The sequence below is a fragment of the Punica granatum genome, chromosome 6 (assembly GCF_007655135.1).
Source record: "Punica granatum isolate Tunisia-2019 chromosome 6, ASM765513v2, whole genome shotgun sequence".
Lineage (NCBI taxonomy): Eukaryota > Viridiplantae > Streptophyta > Magnoliopsida > Myrtales > Lythraceae > Punica > Punica granatum.
The window spans coordinates 18,788,756-18,811,629 of NC_045132.1; the positions used below are offsets into that span (position 1 = coordinate 18,788,756).

General features: G+C 38.4%; 3 protein-coding genes across 10 annotated transcripts; 2 read left to right on the top strand and 1 right to left on the bottom strand.

Moving 5' to 3' along the window:
* Positions 1-157: 157 nt before the first annotated feature.
* On the top strand, positions 158-3,985 carry LOC116210316 (receptor-like protein 43). Its single transcript, XM_031544176.1, has 2 exons — positions 158-3,484; positions 3,666-3,985. Exons 1-2 carry the CDS (start codon positions 531-533, stop codon positions 3,673-3,675), a joined length of 2,964 nt encoding a protein of 987 aa, XP_031400036.1. The 5' UTR covers positions 158-530; the 3' UTR covers positions 3,676-3,985.
* Positions 3,986-5,044: 1,059 nt separating this feature from the next.
* LOC116210704 lies at positions 5,045-16,059 on the top strand. Of its 8 annotated transcripts, none has more exons than XR_004157549.1 (26): positions 5,045-5,533; positions 6,477-6,589; positions 6,734-6,860; positions 6,958-7,056; positions 7,145-7,213; positions 7,564-7,698; positions 7,787-7,855; positions 8,506-8,564; positions 8,647-8,806; positions 9,179-9,343; positions 10,375-10,459; positions 10,569-10,802; positions 10,885-10,988; positions 11,115-11,157; positions 11,956-12,113; positions 12,736-12,846; positions 13,174-13,242; positions 13,363-13,506; positions 13,677-13,751; positions 13,828-14,004; positions 14,097-14,182; positions 14,313-14,384; positions 14,935-15,060; positions 15,157-15,270; positions 15,370-15,489; positions 15,629-15,760. XR_004157549.1 is itself a non-coding variant. In XM_031544697.1 (26 exons), exons 1-26 carry the CDS (start codon positions 5,414-5,416, stop codon positions 15,692-15,694), a joined length of 2,883 nt encoding a protein of 960 aa, XP_031400557.1. In that variant the 5' UTR covers positions 5,048-5,413; the 3' UTR covers positions 15,695-16,059. The 8 variants fall into 8 exon arrangements, 7 of the variants coding, with proteins under 7 accessions (XP_031400557.1, XP_031400560.1, XP_031400559.1 ...); XM_031544697.1 differs by having other exon boundaries at positions 5,048-5,533; positions 14,313-14,367; positions 15,629-16,059; XM_031544700.1 differs by having other exon boundaries at positions 5,049-5,533; positions 10,894-10,988; positions 14,313-14,367; positions 15,629-16,059.
* Positions 16,060-16,220: 161 nt separating this feature from the next.
* LOC116210705 (SEC12-like protein 2) lies at positions 16,221-20,691 on the bottom strand. The gene is made up of 10 exons (XM_031544705.1): positions 20,278-20,691; positions 19,768-19,862; positions 19,303-19,453; positions 18,338-18,429; positions 18,059-18,158; positions 17,828-17,903; positions 17,557-17,677; positions 16,981-17,097; positions 16,810-16,877; positions 16,221-16,611 (listed from the first exon to the last, which is right to left on the bottom strand). The coding sequence occupies exons 1-10, from the start codon at positions 20,545-20,547 to the stop codon at positions 16,523-16,525; spliced, it is 1,179 nt and encodes a 392-aa protein (XP_031400565.1). The 5' UTR covers positions 20,548-20,691; the 3' UTR covers positions 16,221-16,522.
* Positions 20,692-22,874: the final 2,183 nt, after the last annotated feature.

Consider the following 22,874-nt stretch of genomic DNA (forward strand, 5'->3'; position numbering starts at 1 on the left):
ACAATATGCTATTAGATATATCTATACTACTACAAATGGGATAAGCCAAGTTTTTATCTAACATTCACTTTCCTTATTTACCCTTCCTGAAATTCTTTAAAATATTATTACCCATTGAATTAAAAGATGATATAGTAATTTCACTATCTCATAACAAATAACTACCCCACCTTTTTTTTTTCTCTATTTTCCACATTTCTCTCTTCTCTCTCCTCTCTCTCCCCTCTTTCTTTCATTTCTCTCCATGACCCATTTCCACTCCCAGGTTCTCTCGTTTCTTACCTAACTTGTTTTTTCCTTTTTCCTTTTTTTTTTCCTTTTAACTCTTACTTATCAAATGTTACCTTTATTCATCATCAAATATTAATTGCAGTATAAAAAAATATATTATTTTTAAATTTCATTCCCACGCGGAGCGTGGGTCAACCCTCTGGTATGACTAATGGTGATGTGGTGTGTGTGTATATATATATATATATATATATATATTTGGATTGTTCAACATTAGAGAGCACCACTAATTAAAGAAGATGATGGAAAATAATTGCCTCTACCTATTCCTCCTCTCTTTCCTGATACCTATTGTTGTTGTTGCTGCTTTTCCCACCAGCAATACATCATCCCCTTATTGGTCGGAACACCCAAGCCATGTCAGTGAGTGCCATGCCTTGCTCCATTTCGGCAATTCATTTACCATCACATTGGATGCCTCTGCAGATTATTACTGCGGTTACCCGGCCAACACTTCATATCCGAAGACAGCCTCATGGAAGAATGGCACTGATTGCTGCTCATGGGATGGGGTCACATGCCACACATCTGAAAATTACGTGATTAGCCTCGACCTCAGTTGTAGTTGGCTCCATGGAACCCTTCATTCCAACAGCACCCTATTCTCGCTCTCGAATCTTCGGGGGCTCAATCTTGCTGTTAACGACTTCAGTGGCTCGCTAATTTCACCCAGGTTCAGTGTATTTGCAGCTATGACACATCTCAATCTCTCATGTTCGGGATTCTCGGGTCCCGTTCCTGAAGTGATCTCTCAGTACCTTTCCAACCTAATTTCACTTGATCTCTCTGTCAACTATGGCCTAACAATAGAAGACGATCATAGTTTCAGAAGGCTTGTTGGTAATCTCACTCATATGGGAGAACTCGTTCTTGACCTTGTCGATATGTCTAGAGTTTCTCCTCTTTCCTTGGCCAACCTCTCTTCCACTCTGACATCTTTGAGTCTTTCTAACTGCTTTCTGCGCGGGATATTCCCAAATAACATCTTCCATCTCCCATACCTCCGCAGTCTCTCCCTTTCTGTTAATATTAATCTGACGGGCACTCTCCCCCAGACAAATTGGACTGGTCCGCTCGTCTCCCTTGATTTGTCATATACAAAGTTCCACGGATTGATTCCTACTTCGGTTGGGAACTTGACATCCTTGAATTATTTGGACCTCTCTGTCACCGAATTTACTGGTCCCTTTCCGCAGTCTCTCGGAAAGCTTCACCACCTCACCGACTTGTTCATCAGTGGTTACAAACTCAGTGGCACCGTGGACTTTGAAATGTTTGCATCGCTCAAAAATCTCCGTCATCTATCCCTTGCACCATTCCCTGAGGAGAACAACCTCACTTTGTTGCTGCAGAACGATGGGAATTGTTCCTTCCCAAGGCTCAAATGGTTGGAATTGCCTGGTTATAACTTGACCAAACTCCCATATTTCTTGAATTCTTCAACTGAGCTAGAAGGATTAAACCTGTCCGGAAACAACATTGGAGGAGAGATTCATGAATGGTTTTGGAGAGTGTGGAGGGACACATTGACACTTTTGCATCTCTATTCCAACAATTTTACTGGAGAGATCCCATCTTCAATTTGCCAAGTGAGTTCACTGAGACTTATAGACCTTTCGAATAACAGACTCGATGGGACCATTCCGAGATGTTTGGGAAATTTAAGTAGCCTTGTCAGGTTGATTTTGGGCAACAACCTATTGCAAGGTCCAATGCCACAATCTCTAGCTAATTGTAGGAGCTTAAGTCATCTAAATGTTAGGTACAATGAAATATATGATACTTTTCCACACTGGCTAAATGCTACCCTCTACAGCTTAACGTTTATAGATTTGCAGTCAAATAAGTTTCATGGGGTCATTAACGAAATTCCCCTCCCTCCTCAGCTTTCAAGCTTAATCCTCTCCGATAACAACTTTGAAGGTCCCCTTCCGATTCCACCACCTACTATTGAATACTTCATTGTTTCAGATAATAAGTTTGGTGGAAACATTCCTCATCAGATATGCAAGGCTTTTGGGCTAGAGGTCATCGACCTATCAAATAACAGCTTGACTGGCTCCATTCCTCGTTGTTTCATAGAGTTGAGTGCCTCTCTATCTGTATTGGATCTCCATGCAAATAATTTTGTTGGTCTGATACCAGAAATGTTCATCCAAAATACCGCCTTGACAACGATTCGCTTGTGTCAAAATCGACTCGGAGGCACCCTGCCACGATCTCTGGCATATTGCAAGAATTTGGAGGTTTTGGATCTCAGTAAAAATGAGTTGGAGGGCAGGTTCCCTTTTTGGTTGGAAACTCTTCCAAATCTGCAAGTGCTTGTACTGAGATCCAACAGGTTCCATGGTCCAGTGGATAGTTCTAGCAAAACTGATCATCCTTTCCAGAAACTGAGGATATTCGACCTCTCAAACAACAACTTTTCAGGTCCACTTCCGATTAAGTACATTGCCAACTTGATTGCCATGAGGAATGAAGAGAGAACTCAGAGAAGTGGTTTACAATATATGGGTGGGCAGAATCAATTTTATCGAGATTCCATTGTGGTGGTCATGAAGGGGCTGGAGATTGTGCTGGTGAAAATTCTTACGGTGTTTACAACCATCGACTTCTCTAGCAACTTCTTCGAGGGAGAGATTCCAGAAGCCATTGGACAGCTAGAGGCACTCAAGGGGCTAAACTTTTCTCACAACAATCTTACCGGCATCATCCCTTCTTCCATTGGAAGTTTGGATAATGTTGAGTGGTTGGACCTGTCTTCAAACCGGCTCACAGGGGAGATTCCGATAACATTGGCACATCTGTCGTTCCTTTCCCACTTGAATCTCTCAATGAATCAACTAGTAGGACCTATCCCTCAGAGCGCACAGATAGACACATTTAAGATTGATTCCTTTGATGGGAATCCTGGTTTGTGTGGCCATCCCTTGCCAAAAGCATGTGGGACTGACTCACAGCCGTCGCCGCCTTTAACTTCTCCTAAAGGTGAAGAGGCCGAATCCATTCATTGGATCGAAAAGAGAGCAGTTCTGATGGGCTTTGGATGTGGAGTTGTACTTGGGATTTCACTAGGATATCTCGTACTTGTAACCGGGAGACCCTGGTGGCTGGTAAAAATGGTTGAGAGGAAATATTGGGCTATAAAAACAAACAAGCTGAAGAAAGGAGCTGCTCCAGGAAATCCTGCAAGGTATTTTCATCACAAATTTTCTTCCTTCATGTTGAGTATCACAAGTTCTCCAGTAACATATACTGTCAATATTTTAAAAGCCTGCGGCTTGCGGATTTCTTTCGGAATTTCTTTAATACTTAATTTCTGTAGTGCTACTAGATTGATTCTTCTGAGAAAGTTGTTTTGAATCTACATTCAGGGGTAGGTGAGGCCAGTGAAATGGACTGCGTGACGTGACAGGCAGGACGCCTTCCGACGCTTGCCATCAATAAGAGTCCTCCTGATGATGCTAGAGCTTCAGATACCTTATTTTCCAAGAATTTCCAGTGTATCTGTCCTTCCTTGTTTGTGTTCACTTGGTATAATAGAAACTATGCTCTTTTAATGTTCTGTTTGCATGCATCCTCAGTGTTGTACTTTATTTGAATAATCAACTCTGTCCCTGAATTCCCAACTTTATTTTGTTAGACTGAGATCAGAAATAGGATTATAATCCTCTGTTGTATTCAATTCGCCAAATCGTGGATTCAGCGGCACTACAGTTCTCTTTTGTTCTAGATAGCTATTCGTGGGAGTTGATAGTTGATGTGCTACGATAAAGAGATTGAGACTATTCCTGTTTCTCGCTTGTATAGCAAGGAAGCGTACTGATAAGCAGAAACGAGACGCGATACTATACTTGCTCTTTCGTGCAAATGAAGCCTGCAGGCAGAGTGCCCGGGATCATTGTAGAAAGTGAAATCTAAACTCCGTGCTATATATATCACGGGATTTATGTGCAGCAGAAAGACAACTGCAACTCTGTGCTTAGAAATAATTATTGTAAACTTTCCAATAAAGGGAAGAGAATTTACTTAATTAAAAAAGAAATAAAAATTCATTGCGAACTTTCCAACTAAAAAGAAGAGAAATTAGAGAAACTATCAAGAGTAATTCTTCAAATTGTTTTGTATTAGGGGAATTTTGAAAAATCCTTTTTTTCCTTTTAAAAAGTGCTCTTTCATGGTAAAAACATGCTTTGCACTCTTCTATTTTCTGTGAGAATTTTACACAAAAAGTTAAAATTTTTACTATTATCTCACTTTTCACCGAACTTTTAGTATATCTTACAAAAGTTCATGATTTTTTTGTTTTTGTCTTTGATATAGTCCGTTGTGAGTCGTTCGTCACGTTTCATGTCTATTCACTTAGATGGAGCCGATGCTCTCGACATACTTGTGCAGCTTCGTTAGCTTTCACGTAAGCAAACGGGCGGAAAATGAGAGAGAGAGAACGTTTCCTGTCTATTCACTTAGATGGAGCAGATGTGCTCGACATACTTGTGCAGCTTCGTTAGCTTTCACGTAAGCAAACGGGCGGGAAACGAGAGAGAGAGAGAGAGAGAGAGAGAGAGAGAGAGAGAGAGAGAGAGAGAGAGATTTTGCATAGAAAACTTGAGGATGCACATTTGGACAAGGTAAAAACTTCAGGGTTCAAAATTCAAATAGTTTCGAGACTAAACTTCAGGGATGAAAAATCGGAACATAGAAAACTTAAATGAAAGAAGAAGGAAGGGAAAGAGAGCAATGCGTGAGCAATGCTGCCAGGGCACGTAATCATCATCATCATCATCTTCAACATCATCACCATAGCCACTCCACTCCATCGCATCGACGGCAAAAATGGCAGAAAGAATTTACGGAAAAGGATAAAGAAAGATTAAACCCAACAATTTTTTCCTCACAAAAAAGCATAAAAATCGTTTCTTTTACAGTATCGGAAAGGGGGTTCGGTGGTGGTGGGGGCGAGGACTGAGGAGGCACCAGAGAGATTCCGATTCTGACACCTAACAATTGACTGTCGGAGAAGACAGAGGGAAAGATTCCTCTTTCTCCTCCCCGAAGCGATTGAGGGGAGTAAAGTTTTTGCAGAGCTTGATTCAGCTGGAGAGACCGGAGAAGAGGGGAAATGGACGATGAGGTCGTGCAGCGAGTGTTACAAGAAGGCGGCAGGGACTACTTCCAACAGCAGCCCTCCACCTCCTCCTCATCCTCCCCCTCCATCCTCCAATCCCTCCCTCTCCATGTGGTAATTCTATAGACACCCGTTCATATGTCTATCCGTGAAATTCAGTTGTTGGGCTCCCGTTTCTGCCTTCAGTGACTAGGAATTAGGTGCGGATTTCGCAGCTGGGTCCCGGTTATGAACATCGAATATGAAACTTTCTTGCTGTATGTGTTCGCTGATTGAGGTGGAGTTGCTCAAAAAGTTTGTTTTATGCGGATAAATACCCAGCTTGCTCTTTTAAGCTAATGCTATCTTATTTTGAGCACAATAATTGATGACTTAGCAGATCAAATAGCTAACTGAGAGTTGATTGTGTGACGGGGAGGAATTCGGCTTTAATATATGAATTTCTGGAAATGTATAAAAGTTGTTGTACTGGTTTCTGTAATTGGTGCATATGAATGATTAAGGATGTTTTACTCCCATAGTGGTGAGCAAGTGTGATTATTTTGTGTTGCGTAGGAGGACATTCTCCATTCTTGTTCTGTCTTCCTAATCCAAGACTCACAGTTACTTCTGTTGTAATGCTATTGGATTACTTAATTTGTGCTTCTTGCCTGATGAGTTCCGTGTAATTGTTGATGAGTATATTTTGATGTTGGGGTTGATGAAGTCATTTTGAAAGGTGTGAACTTTTGGATTATCTGCTGTTCTCAATGCACATTCACCATTCTCAATGTCAAAAAAAATGTTCCTTAAGAAGTGGCTTGAATGCATTCTCTGAATTTTCCCATCAACTCAAAACTGCTGGTTCTGTAATGATGCTACCTCACTCTCCCTCCCTCCTCCATCCATAGCTTAAATTCAAGTAAATTGTTTTCTAATGGTTTCTTGATCCCTGCCCTAGCTTCGGAAAACGGATACATATTTGGCCACATTCATTGCTGCTCTGTTTTTGTGCTTACTAGAAATATGTTTTAGAAAAACTAATGAGGGCTGCTTGTTGCTGAAATTTTTCCTGCAGTCCTTTGACCATGGGTATTATCTATTGGTGAAATCAATTCAAGAACTGAGGGAAAAGAAAGAGGGTATTGTTACTGTTGGCATTGGAGGTCCCAGTGGTTCCGGCAAAACAAGGTATCCTCACTATCAAGTACTGCTCCCAAAATAATTATTCTATTGTCTATACCAGTATAAAGGGGATCGTGCTGAAATTTTGTTGTAGGATGTAAATTTGTCCAATTGAACTCTTCTAATTTGGGCAATTTGATGGCTATGAAGCTTAGCAGAGAAGGTGGCATCTGTGATTGGCTGTACTGTTATATCTATGGAGAATTATCGAGTTGGAGTGGATGAGGGAAATGATTTGGACTCCATTGATTTCAATGCATTAGTCCAAAATCTTGAGGTACAGTTTCCCAATTTTCATATTGCGGCCTTGTCATTCTTCTATGTAGTTTCCTTTTCCCCCTCCGTCCTCATAGAGGTTTTTATGCTGCATATAGGATCTGACAAGTGGGAAAGATATTTCAGTACCGATGTTTGATTTTCAGCAAAAAAGACGTATTGGTTCAAAAATAATAAAGAATGCTTCTTCTAGTGTGGTAAGCACGGATAACCTTATTTTCTTCTTTTTTAGTACTTACTGAGGTAGAGTTTCTTCAAGACTGATTTCTGTCAAGTTTATTCCAGGTGATAGTTGATGGTACTTATGCTTTGCATGCAAGATTGCGGTCTCTGCTGGATATTCGAGTTGCTGTGGTAATTTGTGTTCTCTAGTTTCTGTCATCAAACCCGTATGGCCCCGTCTGTTTGTGGAGTGGAAAATATTCCATTCTACTTTTATTCAATTCAACAACACAATCATTACTTTTTTATCTTATTCTTCAATATAAAAGTAAATTCTCTCGCGAACTTTTTTTAACTACCATTTAATTCGACTTTTTAATACTAAATTCTCTCAATTATTCATTACTTATCCAACAATTCAACAACGCAATCATTATTTTTTATCTTCTTCCTCAATTTAATAATAAATTCTCACATACACTTTTTCTAACCATTATTACAACAATATTCTTGGAGTGATGAATGAGTGCTAACTTGATCAGGTGGGTGGTGTTCACTTTAGTCTTCTCTCAAAAGTTCGATACGACATTGGAGATTCTTGTTCACTGGATTACCTAATTGACAGCATCTTTCCATTGTTCAGAAAGCACATTGAACCAGACCTTCATCATGCCCAGGTTGGTGATCTTGTACTTTGTTTTCCTTTTGTATTTCTTTTTTGCTTTGATACTGAGGTTCAGCTAAAATTTTGGAACTCTTCGGCAGATTAGAATCAACAATAGCTTTGTGTCGTCATTCAGAGAAGCAATTTACAAATTGAAATGCAGAGCTGAGGTTTGTTCTCGAGGTGTGATTTTGCTTTGTTATAGTGTTTCTATGAGCACATAACTTGGATTAATGATGTATCTGCTACTTTTTTAAAGTTTTCTAATGGGCAGAGGAACTGGGTAAAAATCAATAATTTTTATTATGGATACCCATAATGCATTGGATTTGGACCATATTTGGTATAACCTTATCTTTTTTCTTGTAATATGTTAATTGGTAATTCTACTTGTTTGGGTATGCATAAGTATGTAAATTGTGTTGCTTATCCATTTGTCCATAGATATATGAGTCGATTTATGTCTCTTTCAATTTTCGCATCTTCTTCTTGCTTTGAATCTAGTCTTTCCTTGATAATATCAGATGTTATCGGTATCGATGAGACAAATCCTAGATATAAGATCGGCATTTGTATATTTCATATGGTATGCTTTCTTTCTTTCAAACATTTTGCCTTCTTGAGAGGGAAAAGGTATAAAAATGTTCTTTAAAATATGCACAAAGTTGACTGGCAACAACCCATTATGAATAAAATTGTCAATTAGAAGGTATCTCCTTGATTATCATCTGCACATTCTGAACTGCCTCATCATCTAAAGGGCTTATAACAAAAATTATTGTCTTCCATGGCTTCACTTTCTGCTTATTTAATGTTGCAGCCTCCAGATATAATTGAGTCTGCTCGTGCTTTTCAAGGAAGTGAAGCTGAAACTGATAAGTAATGATTGTTTTTTGAAAAGTCTTGCATCTTACATTTCAGTCCGGGTTATTATTCTAGTAGTAATTGTTGTGTTTTCCAGTTTTATCGAGATGTACCTTAGACCTCCCTCAGCAAGCGAGGAAGCAAGGATCAATGATTGGATAAAGGTTCGCCAGACTGGTATTAGATACTATCTTTCACTTGGTGACCAGAGGATCGTGGACAAGCATTTCATCATCAGACCTAAAGCAGAATTTGAGGTAAAATTGTGGTGATGGATTCGATAGTGTATTTGTGTGGACTATGACTAGTTAATTGAAGTGTTACAGCACAAAGATATAGTGGTATTCAACTTAAACCAAATAGAATGATTTAGTTCATTTGCGATTATACAGTAATAAAATCTCCATCTGTTCTTCTTTCCTATTAAATTACGTGTATATTTGGTTTTCAGTCTGTTAATTTGGTTGAATTAAATATTATCATGATTTTGCTAGACTTCCTTTTGAGACTGATAAATGATGACTGTGTGAAATTTTCAGATGTATTATGATCTTTCATACTATTTTTTATTAATAAAGTTTTTATTATTTGTGCTGAACAGTTTTCTGCATCTCTTCTATACTGAATAGGTTGGGCGGATGACACTTGGAGGCCTGCTAGCTCTGGGTTATAATGTTGTAGTTAGTTATAAAAGGGCATCTACTTGTTTCATTAATGGGAGTCTCTCACTGTCGCATGAGACAATTGATAGCCTCAGTGAAACGTTCATGGTGCTCCGAGGAACAAACAGGAAAGTAAGGACATCTCTATTAGACATTCTTATAACAATTTTTATCATTACTCAGTGCCCGCTTTTACTGATGCATGGCTTGTCCTATTGTAACTGGACTTGTTAATTGTTGGAATGCTTTTTTCATTTTTCCATGAAAACTCCCTAGATGTCTCATCTTGATGCATAGAGCATTTTTTTTTTATTTTATAAATCGTCTAATGGGTAAGGAGAGAAATGTCTCTTGGTTTTTGAAATCTTATCTAGACTTCCTGTTTGCACCACCATAATACATTTGCAGCAATTATGGTCAGTGAACGACATGACTGGCGATTGATATCAGCATGAATTATGCTTTCTGCACATCCCAATGCTTTGTGTTGAATGTCATTCATTACCTGATTCTCTGTAATATTCTTATGAAGTATGAAGAGGAGATTTTTGTACCTTTAGTTAGCTATTACTAGAGGCTCATACCTTACCATGATTCAAATTGAACCATTATGTCTCTGCTCTGGCAAAAAGCAAGCTTACAAGGAGGAATTATATTTCAGAATGAGTTTTTTTCTGTCACATACCGAATTCTCTCTTGTACTAAATATTCATATACTTGTAAGTGGACCTGGATTCTTGTGTCGATGGTAGGCCATCCTATATTTCTTGGTTTACGGTGTCTGGAACAAGTTGAAAGTGGAGGAGTAATTGTATATGTTAAGTCTCGCAAAGCTCGTCCACCTTTTGCCATAAGTTTCAGTTTACATTAACCTTTTCTCCGTCAGCGTCAGTTGAATTTTGGGATTTACTGTAGCTTCTCTTACATATATGAATTCTCAAAATAGAGATGTGTTTGTAAAATGAGCTTTAATATGTCTTCTCCTATGTAAGTTCTGATCGTGATATTTGACGAAAAATAGGATATGTCTCGGGCTTTCAGTATGAAATATTGAGAGCTAGGAACCTGCATGAGTGGTACTTTATATCTTTTCCCTAGATTGGACTTCTTTGTTAGTTGCATTGCAAAATTCAACTTATTTTTGTTACTTTCACAATATGTAGGCAGTTGGGGCTGAAGCTTTGAGACTGGGTATTAGTGGACCATGGATCACAAAGTCATATCTGGAAATGATTCTCGAGACAAAAGGTAGAAACTCATCCAATGCCTGTTTCCCTGCTTATTCGACTTCTATCCTTCACATTACTCATTAGTTCTTTTCGGCCTTTTTTTTTTTAAAAAAAAAATCTGATTGTAGGTGTGCCTCGCCTTAACACGCCTCCTCCTTTGTCAAGTATATCTACAAGTGGTAATCAAGAGAGGGCAATAGTTGCTCCAAAGCCAATTAGGGTAACTCCAAATCTTGTTACTCATTTAGAGGATCTGTCTCAACCTTGGACTCGATCTCCAACAAAATCTAAAATGGAACGAGTGGTAGAAACGTGGAAGTTCGTTTCATCTGACCCTTCACCAGCTAATAAGTTGGCTTTAGGTAAGTTCTTGAGGAGTTTGTAAAGTTTTTCTGTATCACCTTTTCTTTGTTGCAGCTGCATGGTAAGACTTCTCTCATGAAGCAACTGCAGATTCTTCATCTTTCAGGGATACTATGAAGCTTGCCCCAATGCCTGATTCATATGACCTGGACAGAGGGTTGCTTCTTTCTGTTCAAGCAATTCAGGTGAGAATATCTAATTATAGGCCTATTGCTGGGGCTTGTTTAGCGATACTGGATACATGCTTATGCCTCAGGATCTCTACCAGTGCTTTATTCAATTTTGGAGTGACATGTAAAATTTTATCACAGGCTTTGTTGGAGAATAAGGGTGTCCCCGTCATAGTTGGAATAGGTAATGTCTGTATCTCTATTTTTAGTAGCCTCTCATGCCTAGAGAACAATTGCGTGTGATTGCATTAGCTTGGTAAAGCAGGATATCATGTTGCTGACTTGCTGAGGTTAATATGTTCTTGAAGTCTCTTTTTTTGCAATATGCACTTAGGCCCAATCATGATTGTACTGTTAATAGGTCTTCATTACCCTTCATAAGCTTCTTTACCTGGGACTTGGATCACCAGAGAACCCCTGCATCTATGAATGAAAAACTCCAAATTCATAAATCTACATCTATTGGCAACCTTTTGTCCAGAGATGGAAAATTGTTTTGGGAATGGATCTATAAGTAGGTTAATAGTAAAATTGAGCATGGCAAAACAATTTCAAGAACACTTTGAGGACAGAAGAGTTGAATTTGTTGAGAAGATATATAAAGAAATCAAGAATCAGCTACTTCTGTGATTGCAATTACATGATGAAAACTCATGGCTGAATTGCATACTTGAGAATTTTATACTTCTCTGTATGGAGTCAAAACTTATTCCCTGGTAAGAAAAATCATTTTAATTGGCAGGATGTAGCATGAGTTTTCCACATTTTCCTTGTATGCCCGAAAGTTCTTTTTGTTTTTGGTACTTCAAGTAATGGCGTGAAGCAGAGTTTACTTTAGCACTTATTTAATTATTTGAAGTTACTTATGGTATATTTTTCTTGCTGGGGATACTCATGTTTCATTATGGATCTGATCATTGATGAATTTGGCATTTAATTTTGCTTCCCCGGCCTCAACTATGCAATTTCTCTCATATTGCAGGAGGTCCAAGTGGATCTGGAAAAACCAGTTTGGCTCATAAAATGGCTAATATTGTTGGTTGTGAAGTGGTTTCCCTTGAATGCTATTACAAGTCCGAACAAGTGAAAGATTTTAAGTATGATGACTTCGGCTCTATTGATCTATCACTGCTTTCTAAGGTAAAGAAAGAACCAATTGCAACCCAAGGTTGGGTTTCCTAACACCCTCTTTCCGTTTTTGAAGGATCTAATGAGAAATGATGTCTGATCTTTCCTAACAACCCAAGGCAACATTTTGAAGAATATGAAAGACTGCCATGCACATGAGACATCTTTCTTTTTTCTTATTCACAATTTATTAGATGTTCTATCTGCATTTTAATAGTTGAGGGCTTATCGACAGTTGGCCCTATTGAGTAATTTTAGTTATCTCAAGGCTAGTCTGGACTAGGCTTGATGTTGACCCTTGAAGTACCCAATGGACCATCACATGATTATTTGCCGCAACCTGTGGTCAAAATATCTACATAATTTGCCTTCTGTGTATTTTACTGTGCTCTTCGTATGAAAACAGATACCATAGAAACTTGTATTCTATGTGCTTTTCAGTTTTATGACTGAAAACGAAGGAAAAGGATTATCTTTTAGTTCCATAAATTGTTAGAGTTTCAACTGTTTAGTTGTTTTCATATTTCAATAAAGTTGCTTGTTTAAATGTTCAGTTTTTTCTGGTTTCATGAGATTTATTATATTATATTTGTACTCTACTGCAAGTTTATCTCTTTCCTATGATTCAATACAGAACATCAACGACATAAGGAGTGGTCGAAGAACAAAAATACCCATGTTTGACTTGGAGACTGGTGCTCGAAGTGGGTTCAAGGAACTCGTAGTTTCTGAAGATTGTGGTGTGGTACGTTGCTACCACCTCCTTCAAACAGATTTGTCTAAAATAAGGAGCTTAGATTGAAGTTCTTTGTCCTAATTAATAAGAACTGCTGCTAAAAGTTTTGAGCCCTAATTTTCCAGGAAGAAAAGAAAGAAAATTAATGAGAAATGGACAACTAATATTGCCTCTAGTGAGTCAGTAACAATGTCATTGGCATCCCAATATTAATATTGGCGCTAGTCCAATCGCTACTAATGCCGCGGCTTTGCAATATTATAGCTTGGAACTTAGCTTTCTTTTAGCTATGAAGGAATTTTGAGATTAATTACTTTTGTTTTTCCCTCTGAGCAGATAATTTTTGAAGGTGTTTATGCTCTACACCCCGATATTAGGGAAGCACTAGATATCTGGATTGCTGTCGTAAGGATCTTTTATTTCAATCTTTTATATCTGTTAATTGTTATTATTTCCTTCTCAAGCTTTACAGTTTTTCTCGACTCTTATTGTTCATTCTTCTGGCTATTGGCTTTCATTGAACAGGTTGGTGGAGTTCATTCACACTTGATATCACGAGTGCAAAGAGATAAGAGTAGAGTTGGCTGTTTTGTCTCCCAGAATGAGATCATGATGACAGTCTTTCCTATGTTTCAACAGTATATTGAGCCACATCTTGTTCATGCTCATGTTAGTAAATTAGAGATCTACCTTAGAATTTTTTTTTATTTTCTAATAGATATACTTTTGAAAAGTAATATGCTGTTTCACATGGCAGAGAATTATTTGCAGTTTTAAGTAATGTATTGATCATATATTTATCGCTTTAACTTTTGATATCATTTTTCGTGTTTTCTCAGCTAAAAATTCGGAATGACTTTGATCCTGTGCTTTCTCCTGAGAGTTCATTATTTGTCTTAAAGAGCAACAAGCACGTAAGACCTGCTTGTTTCTTTTTTTTTTTAATATGATTAATTAATTGGGAATAACTTCACTGCTCTTCAATGGCAGGTGGCTTATCAAGACATATTGAAAGTCCTAGATACTACAAAAATCTGCAGCTCTGTTCAAAATTTCACCGATGTATACTTAAGGCTTCCGGGAATTCCTAGTAATGGCCATTTGCAAGAAAGTGACTGCATAAGAGTCAGAATATGTGAGGGAAGATTCGCCGTATTGATACGAGAGGTTCGTGGGAAAGATTTCTGTTATGTGCTACAGTTTATATAAGTACGTGCTTGTGGTCTTACATTCACATGTGAATTGTATATGTACATTAGCCTATAAGAGAAGGGAATTTCATCATCCAACCCAAAGTGGATTTTGATATCAGCAGTAGTACGGTTGCTGGCCTTCTCAATCTCGGGTGAGTTACATTTCAGTCTGATTTTATGATTTCCTCTCTTTATGTTGCAATTTGTCCGACCCATATTCAGTTTTGGAGTTATTTGTAATTAAGTAATTTGCTGATTTCCGAATCCGTCTTCTCGTTGTAGGTATCAAGCAGTTGCATATATAGAGGCTTCTGCTTTTATATACCAAGATGGAAAGGTTACACTACTACATAGGTTACTTTGTGTACTTTTTAATTATTTTTTGTTTTACAAAACTAAAAATAAAAATTGCAAAAACTGAAAGCGTGAATGGGAGATAAAAGGTGCTTCAATGGGCATATATTAATTGCAAAACGGATCATCAAATAGTACTAAATTGCTAATGGCTTTTATAGAAGCTTGAACTTCTACGTCTGACCGACTTATTTCGTTGAAGGTCTCCGGTGTTGTCTTGCTGAGACAATTTGTCCTCTTTAATTTAATTTGAGGAATCAACCAATGTGAATGAATTGTTGGTTGTGGAGATCATGGCCAACTACTGACAAGGGATGATAATCAAGAGTTGATTTAATTTCTCTAGTGCTTGGACACTGATGCTACTAATGATAGAAGTTTGTTTTGATTGATGTGTTTTATAGTCTCGATTTCCTTCCTATACTATATGTAATTTTTATTTGCTTGATAGTTTATAGTTCTTGGCCGAGTATGGTGACTCAGATTGTAAACTTCGGCAGTGCTTCAATACATGCCTTGCCTTATGACTTCACGTAATTATTCTTGCCAGATTCTTATTGAAGTTGATCACTTACAAGATGTACCAAGTCCTTATCTTCAAATCAAAGGCATCAATAAGGAGGCTGTAGCAGCTGCTGGGTCGACGCTAAAACTGGACGGGTCATATACAACGAAGGTTTTCTAATCTAACTTAAATTCTCAGATTTATTCTGAGAATCTGAGTTCTGCTTTTCCCACATTTGTGTTGCCTAATTCATCTTTTGTTTCACAGAGCTATCTTCAAATAATATTGGAAACATTACCTGCCAAAGAAAGGAATCCTGACGGAATCCATGCCCGACAAGCTGCAAAATTGCAAGAGCTTGTGGAACTCATACAGTCTCAGGTACCCTTGATTGCAAAGAGTTTTTTTTTTTTTTTTTTAACAGTTGGATTTAACTGTTTGCTTCCTAATTCTGTGATGGTGAAATCGTGACTGAGAAAGCAGGGAAGCTGTTCGGCTTCGGAAGCTTCTCCAAGCAGGGAAGTCACTCCACTAGAAGGCGTTATCGAAGACATGCAATCCCGGATTAAGAGACTTGAACGCTGGCATACTATCAACACGGTATTCACAACACCTTCTCCTAGTTAATGCAAGCCAAACCTTTCAGTATATATAGGGCTTCCGAACTCTTCGTCATGGTGAATTCTCTTAAACCCACTTGCTCCTATATTTGTATGAGACATGTAATTGGCTGTGGCAGGTATTATGGACATTTCTGATGTCTGCCCTGATTGGTTATTCACTATACCAACGGAAACGTCAATGATTTTTTGGATCTTGAGCTGGTTCTCTTCAACCGGACTCTTCAGAATGGAGTCGAAGGCAATTCATCTCACCAGAATACTTCGCCCTCTCCTGAGCATTTTACCTTAGATTCTGTCAACTTTGGCTTCAGACATCTAAATCTTACAGCTGATAGATTTTTGCTGAGGTCCGTAGATGAAAGGAAACTGTAGATTAAAATTTAGAGGCAACTCACCCTTTGCACAGTTAACTCAGATTTGTATACTGTTGATAAAGAATTCTCAATTCATTATGGCCATCGTTTCGCTTCCATTGGAGCGTGTAATTTGTACATCCTCTTGGATGATTTGTGTCATGCCTTTAAATGACGAAAACAGATTATTTTCAGGCAGACTGATTAACAACGGGGAAATCAAAGATTTTCACCAAACGGTTTTGTATTATGAGTCTTGACATGTCTTGGACATGCTCAGCAGCAGCAGCGGCAACCATTAGACGAAAACCGATGATTTGCAGGCAGACTGATTAAAAAATTTGGCTCTGTAGCATAATACTCTGAGAAACCAACCAATAGATAAAACAGTTGATATTCAGGCCGACTGATCAACAAATTTGGCTCTGAAGCATAATACACTGAGAAACCAGCATTAGCACGGTACAGCATCACATGACCAAGGAAACCGTCCCCGATGCAGAGCGTGTCACGTTTAACATATGGAGTGAACCGTTTACGACAAAACTTGATAAATTTCTTATTTTATCTCCTCGCCAAAAAAAAAAATTCTTCACAACACCTGTATTGTAACTCGGGTTCTAGTAAAGTTCACGTATACGCTTTCTGGAGGTATGCCTAATGCAATAGAAGTCCTCTGTTCTTCATAAAATACACAGCTATGGCGAGCAATACGATCAATATAATCAACCACAGGCTAAATCCTCCTGCATGAACATAATTCAAGTATGAATACTAAGCGTATGCAAGTTCATAAAAGAAGAGATGAAAACTAATGAAAAAGATAAGGCATGTTATTTTGCAGTTTACAGAATGTACTGGAATGAAAAGAGCCGCGTTAAGTGCACTAGCCGATATTCCTTTTTCCTATTTAAATTGTTTCTTAAGAAGGATGGCAAACATACCACTGGCCTTCTCATCCTCAACTTGAGTCACCCGAGCACTCGAGTCCATAGATACAGAAATAACCGCCCTGTAAAAGTCATTAGGAAATGTAATAATTATTGCCATTTGTCACCATTGTCATAGTAAGGACAGGGATGGGATGGTAGAAGATGATTGTTATGGTTAACAACCTTGAATCATGTGAGAAGCTTAGCGCTGTTACAAAACCCAGATGCGCTTTCTTAACTGATGTTCTGACACGCATACTGGTAGAGTCCAAAATGAGAATGTCCCCTTCACCAGTGCCCCTGCATATTAAGGCAATAAGAACAAAGAAAGTGGTGCTCACTGATGCAGACTGCAATAGGTTGAAGTTCTGACAGAATAAATATCAGCAGTGATTTTGGTGGATTATGCCAATCAAATATTGCTATACATAAAAAAAATAAAAAAGAGTGAAAAAGAAAAGGAGTGATTTACCAACTGACATTATCTGCAGTGAAATCCACATTAACTAAATGAATGACAATATACATTATTTTACAGGAAAAAGAAATCAAGAAGGCCTTCAGCAGTCTGGCATGAAAAGGTTCTCATCAAAGATTATGTTTTTAAGCAAAAGAACACGAAGGAAACCCTACGACAAGAAAGAAAGATCCCAAAAGTTTCATCTCATTCATTGAGTAGCCAGTATGAACCTAATGCCCTCAATCAGATTCAACCTTGGCAGCATTGACTATGTTTGACCTTAAGTAAAAATTACTTACACTGCAAGCAGCTTTCCATCAGCTGAAATGTTGAATGCATTTATTGAATCACGGGTTATGTGTTTGGAGCCTGTCCTCTTCCAAGAGCTTGTGTTCCATGTCAGTATACTACTGCCTCGACCTAATTTAATACAATACTAAATTAGTTGGAAAACTAATAACGGTCTTTCGCATATAAATCTTAAGGTATAGAAAAGAGGGCATTTCAGTTAATTATCCCACACAAAAAAAGAGAGGAATTCCAAATCTCTCATCCTTAAGTGACAGTTACCTGTCACTGCAGTAATATACAGAACTTGTGTCCCTTCATTAAGTTGGGAAAATCTGCAAAATCCAAATCTCTCATCCTGTATCAAATACTAGTCCATTAGTCATAAATCCCAACAAAGTAAAATCAAACAGCAGATCAACCAAATTTGGTTAACAGTGAAAGCTAGCACTCAATAAGTGACACAAGCATCAACAAAGGAGATCTCAAGTAGAGAAACTTAATTTGACTCACTTTTTCTTTTGATAAAGAAGCTACAGTTGTTTTGGAAGTAACATCCCGCACTCTACATGGGCCAGAATTTCCCAAAGAGACAAGAAGTTTCCCATCATGGCTGCATAAGCAATGCTTCATATATTAAGAGATGTTTCAGGAATAAGTGACAGGAAGCACCATTTCCTGGTCAATAGAACAGATCAAGGATCTGATAAATGGAAAAAGAATCAGAGCCATTAATTCTTTCCCATGAAGATTTCAAACATAATACTTTATTCGAATTTAACCATTGCAAACCTGAAATCTAAGTCCTTTACAGAAGAATGGGCTTCACCCTCTTCGAAAGTGATATCCATGCTAGGCCACTTGAAGATTCTTAACTTGCCATCCTGTACTGTACCAAAATCATAGCATCATTAAACCGTACCGATAAATTATTTTCTATTCCAATCTATCATATTCATGCAATGCAACACAGTAGAAGCACCTAGGAATAGCAATAGTTTAAGAGATAATCTTTAACATGAATTATATTTGAGCAATAGGTACCACCAATTTGATCCCTCCAATTCTTGAATATTTCTAATTCCTATGGAGAACATATATCCTTGCCTAAAGGCTCCTTTTTGGGACAGTTGAAAACCTTGTCTAAGTACTCCACAAAATTTAAATTGTCGACTTGAGTAACTAGCAAAACTCTCTAGAATAGCACTTCAAGCCACAGAAAAAGTATTTTCTTTATTGTTTTTGGTCAACCAAAAATCTGTTGTGAAAAGTGTAATATGTCATATGGACTTAAATTTCACCAAAACTTCTAGTTGTAGATCCAGATATCTTCAAACTTATATTGCCATATAGAAGACTGAAAAAGCAAATATGACTGAAATTCCAATCAGAATTTATGTATACAACGGATAACAGCACAAAGGCCCAGAAAGAAGTGATTTTAATAATAGAAATGCAATCATTATCTTGACACCACTTTGATAATGCAAATGGAAATGTAGATGCCTGGGATATGACTTTGCTTGCAACGAATACACAGAGCCAGACAATAATGTTTATCGATAAAAACAACTAAAGAGCTCTATCCAAGAATATTCTCTTTCCAGTGTGGATTTGCTAGATTGAAAGGAAAACTGTTGAAAAAAATAGATGAAAAAGTGACTTGTTTGGGTTTTCAGCTCATGTTAGAAACAGCTGCTGCGAGGAAGTGAAGATGCATTTTTAAAGTCTTAACAAATGACCACAATGATACGTACCTCGCCTCCTGTAGCGAGTGCAGAACCATCCTTGTTGAACACTAATGCTAGCTGTTGCCCAACATCTTCCAACTGATTGAGTACTTTCTCAGATGGCTTAAGCCCCAGCTTGTGCTTTTCAGTAGCGTCAACTTCATCCCATTCAAAAAATCTGCTCAAGCAAAATAGTATACATGTAAAGTAAAGTAATAGGAGATCATATAGCTTCCCAGGTAAGTGACCTATCTACATGTGTTGCATGTCTCAAACGCTCATATGTGGCTTCTGCTCTAAAAGGCAAAAAGAGTAGGTGTTGCTGAAGTTACCCACAATCAACCACCACTAGTCCATGAAAATTAAAATTTTCTGTCTAGGTTCCCTGTATCAGCTTCTGTGTACCTAAAACCTACCCGTTAAAGCTAACTCTCCCATCTACTCCCAAATAAGATGAATTCTATGCTAAAGAAGAGAGAAAATGATGAGTACCTGCAATCTTTCGGCATTGCACAAATGAGGCCATCCCCTCGCGGGTGGACTGCCAATCTATAAGGCAAGTCAGACCCAGTGACGTGCTTAGCAACCTGAAGCATACGGATTATACTAACGCATAAGCAAGCACGATAGCACTTTCCCATAACAGTTCAAATATCTGTAAGGTTGTTAGCTAATAGATATCCATCTATGCAGGCATTGATGGGATAAGCCGACTATGCGAAACCACATTAAAGATCCAATCACCGGCAAGGAATGGAACCAAAATTTGGTCGAGATTCAGCTTAAACAACACTGCAATTGTGCAGAGAGCGGTAAAAATTCTGACTTTCTCAACACAGATATGAAAAAGCTCAATTCAAGAAGTCAAGAGATGCATCTAATCAATGCCGTCGAGATCACTATCCCAATCGAGCTAAAGAGGAAGCAAATAAAAATTCCCCCACTATGCCTGGCTTCATGAACGGCACGATTCGAGTGTAAAGATGAGGAATTTGGGCTTACAGGCTCCGGGGAGAGAGAATTGGAGGCGAAGTCGAAGTTGGCGAGGAGGACGGCATTGGGGATGCCGCTGCGGCCTTCTCCGCCGCCGCCGGCGAGGACAACGTAATTACCTGAGGCCTCTGGCTGGTCTTTCCGATCGTCTTCTTCTTTGCCATCTCCCTCCTCCTCCTTCGATTTGATGTGCTTGTAAGGAACCCAAGCGGCACCGTAGAGGGGGACGCCGTACTTCTGGGAGTTGGGAGCGTCGGGAGCGATCTTGCTCTTCCCCATCCTCTGTGCTCTGCTCTGTGTGTGGGATGTGATTCCGATTCCTTCAGCTGATCTGAACTGAACCTTCCTGACTGCGTCTTCCCGAGGCGAAGAGGACGATCTGCCCTGGCCGGGGGTCGGTTCCCTATGGCACTAGCCGGACCGGCCAGTCCAAACCGATAAAATTGGACGTGGACGATTTTTTTTTAATTACCAAAAAAACCCAACAAACTCCGCCCAATCCAATTCGACTTCGAGTCGACCAACTAAAAGGGTAAAAGAATTTCCAACATAAATTTTTTCCATCTACAAAAGACTTGAATCCAAGACGGCTGACGATATTCATATATAGGATATGCGCAATAGTACCGTGGTTCTCTTAAGATTGATTTTGTCAATATCGTTATCCCATGCATTTTGTATACAGAGTTACATAAGTTCACCCAAAAAATACTTATACAAAATACATATATTTATAGAAACCATTAACACGGCCGGCGCATTATGCAGGCATTGCCATTTTACTATTTTTAATTAATATGTATGAATTAAATTTACAAATAATTATATTTAATATTTTTCCCTTATCAAGAAAATACAAAATTTGGTAAATTGCCTATGTTCCATTGTTTCAATAAGCTCTTTTCTTCTCACCGTGTCTTTTGATTTTTGATGAGCGATCATGATTAATTGAGGATAAAGATTACTTAATATCAGCAAGCTAATTAGGTCAAAGACTCAAAGAGCTAGCATTTCTTGGTTCCACAAGTTTCATGCGAGGCATCCCAAGAGATTGAATAGGCACTATTACAGACTTCAAACTTGTAGATGCTATAAGGATCTAGGTGCAAAATGAATTTAACTGAAAATGTTAGGGTACAAAATGATCAGAAATGAATATTTTTCTTTTATAATTTGTTTTCTTTTCGTTTCTTTCATTTCTTTAATTAATTTTTCTTCGGTATAGAGAATATACAAAAATTAGTAGTGAACATGAAAGGACGTTGCGCCATGAGCTAAGGGGAAGGCCAAAGGTTGGTTCTTGTCTAACGAACCGGAGGGTTCTCCTTTGCGGAGCCTACTTTAATAAATATAATAGATTATGGATACTCAGTTATTATAGTAAACTCGTTTAAATTTTATAAAAGAGCATATTGAATAATACATGAGAAAAAAACAAGTACTTATTTCGAAGTATAAATTTAATCCCTATTATTTTATCTTAGGTAATCGTGTACTCGATCATAACGATCTCAAAATAATGATTATTAGATATATAGTTTAACACATATTTTTCATAAGGGTAAATTACACTGGTAGTCCAAAATTTTTTACAAATGTATCAGGTTGGTCCAAAAAGTTTTTTTTGCTACTTGACGATACAAAATGTTTCAAAAGTGTAACATGATAGTACATTCCGTTAATTCATGATTGATGCCATTAGAAAAATGTTGATGTGGCAAGAATATTATAATAAAAAAATATTTTAAATTTTAATTAAAACTCTAAACTTTTTAAAATTTCGAAACCACCTAAAATTTTTGGAAATTTTCAATTTTCCCCCAATCCGCACTGTTCATCGTCTTCCTCCTCTCAATTCTCTTTGCTGGATCGATCGATTGATTTGGACGGCGTCGTGAATGGTGGAAATCTCGACCAGCAGCAGCGGCAGATTGATACTCTCCCTTCCCCAGCTAAGGGCGAGCACTCTTCTCTTGTCTTTGCGTTCGAATCCTGCAAGGAGGGCCGGTACTACCGCTATATCGGCGTCGACCCATGAGATCCTTCTTTGGAAAGGGGTGGAGACGAACGGAGCAGCCATGGCTGAAGAAGGATGATTTCAGGCCAGAAGCGAATCGCGAAGCTCAAATCTGAAGGGTATTTGAATAGGGCGAATCAGTTGTTGGGTCAGTTAGAGGAAAATGTGTGGAAGACGTTCGCCCTATTCGTCATGTTGCACTGCTCGAGTTGGCGAATATGAAGACTGCAATGGGGAGGAGGGAGGAAGCAGTCGGAAATCTTAGCCTGTGTTTGGAAAATGAAAAATGTTCAACTGTTCAACTTGCTATAAGACAAAACTGGCAGCAACATTTGAAGAGCAGTGAGTCCCGCATGGGTGTGTTTGTTGAAATAAGCTTCAACCGGATTTGACCGTGCCCATGTGCTGCAGTTGGGTCCCACAGAAAGGGAAAATTTCCCCCTTCAGTTGTCGAGTAGTAAACATAGTTGAACAACTTTCATTTTCCAAACAGGCCCTTAGAAAGTGCTTAGAGATTAAGGAGATGATGTTCGAGGAAGGCAGCGTGGAGCTGGGCAAGCCGAATCGGGATGAACAGTGGAGGGGGAGG

What these genes read in the sequence shown, in the direction of transcription:
- LOC116210316 (XM_031544176.1), top strand. Translation starts at nt 531, where the DNA reads ATGATGGAAAATAATTGCCTCTACCTATTCCTCCTCTCTTTCCTGATA.
- LOC116210704 (XM_031544697.1), top strand. Translation starts at nt 5,414, where the DNA reads ATGGACGATGAGGTCGTGCAGCGAGTGTTACAAGAAGGCGGCAGGGAC. An exon ending in CAGACCTTCATCATGCCCAG is followed by an intron (nt 7,699 to 7,786) that starts GTTGGTGATCTT and finishes ACTCTTCGGCAG; the next exon opens with ATTAGAATCAACAATAGCTT. An exon ending in CACATCTTGTTCATGCTCAT is followed by an intron (nt 13,507 to 13,676) that starts GTTAGTAAATTA and finishes GTGTTTTCTCAG; the next exon opens with CTAAAAATTCGGAATGACTT.
- LOC116210705 (XM_031544705.1), bottom strand. Translation starts at nt 20,547, where the DNA reads ATGGGGAAGAGCAAGATCGCTCCCGACGCTCCCAACTCCCAGAAGTAC. An exon ending in GTATATTACTGCAGTGACAG is followed by an intron (nt 17,678 to 17,827) that starts GTAACTGTCACT and finishes GTATTAAATTAG; the next exon opens with GTCGAGGCAGTAGTATACTG. An exon ending in AGCTTCTCACATGATTCAAG is followed by an intron (nt 16,878 to 16,980) that starts GTTGTTAACCAT and finishes TGACTTTTACAG; the next exon opens with GGCGGTTATTTCTGTATCTA.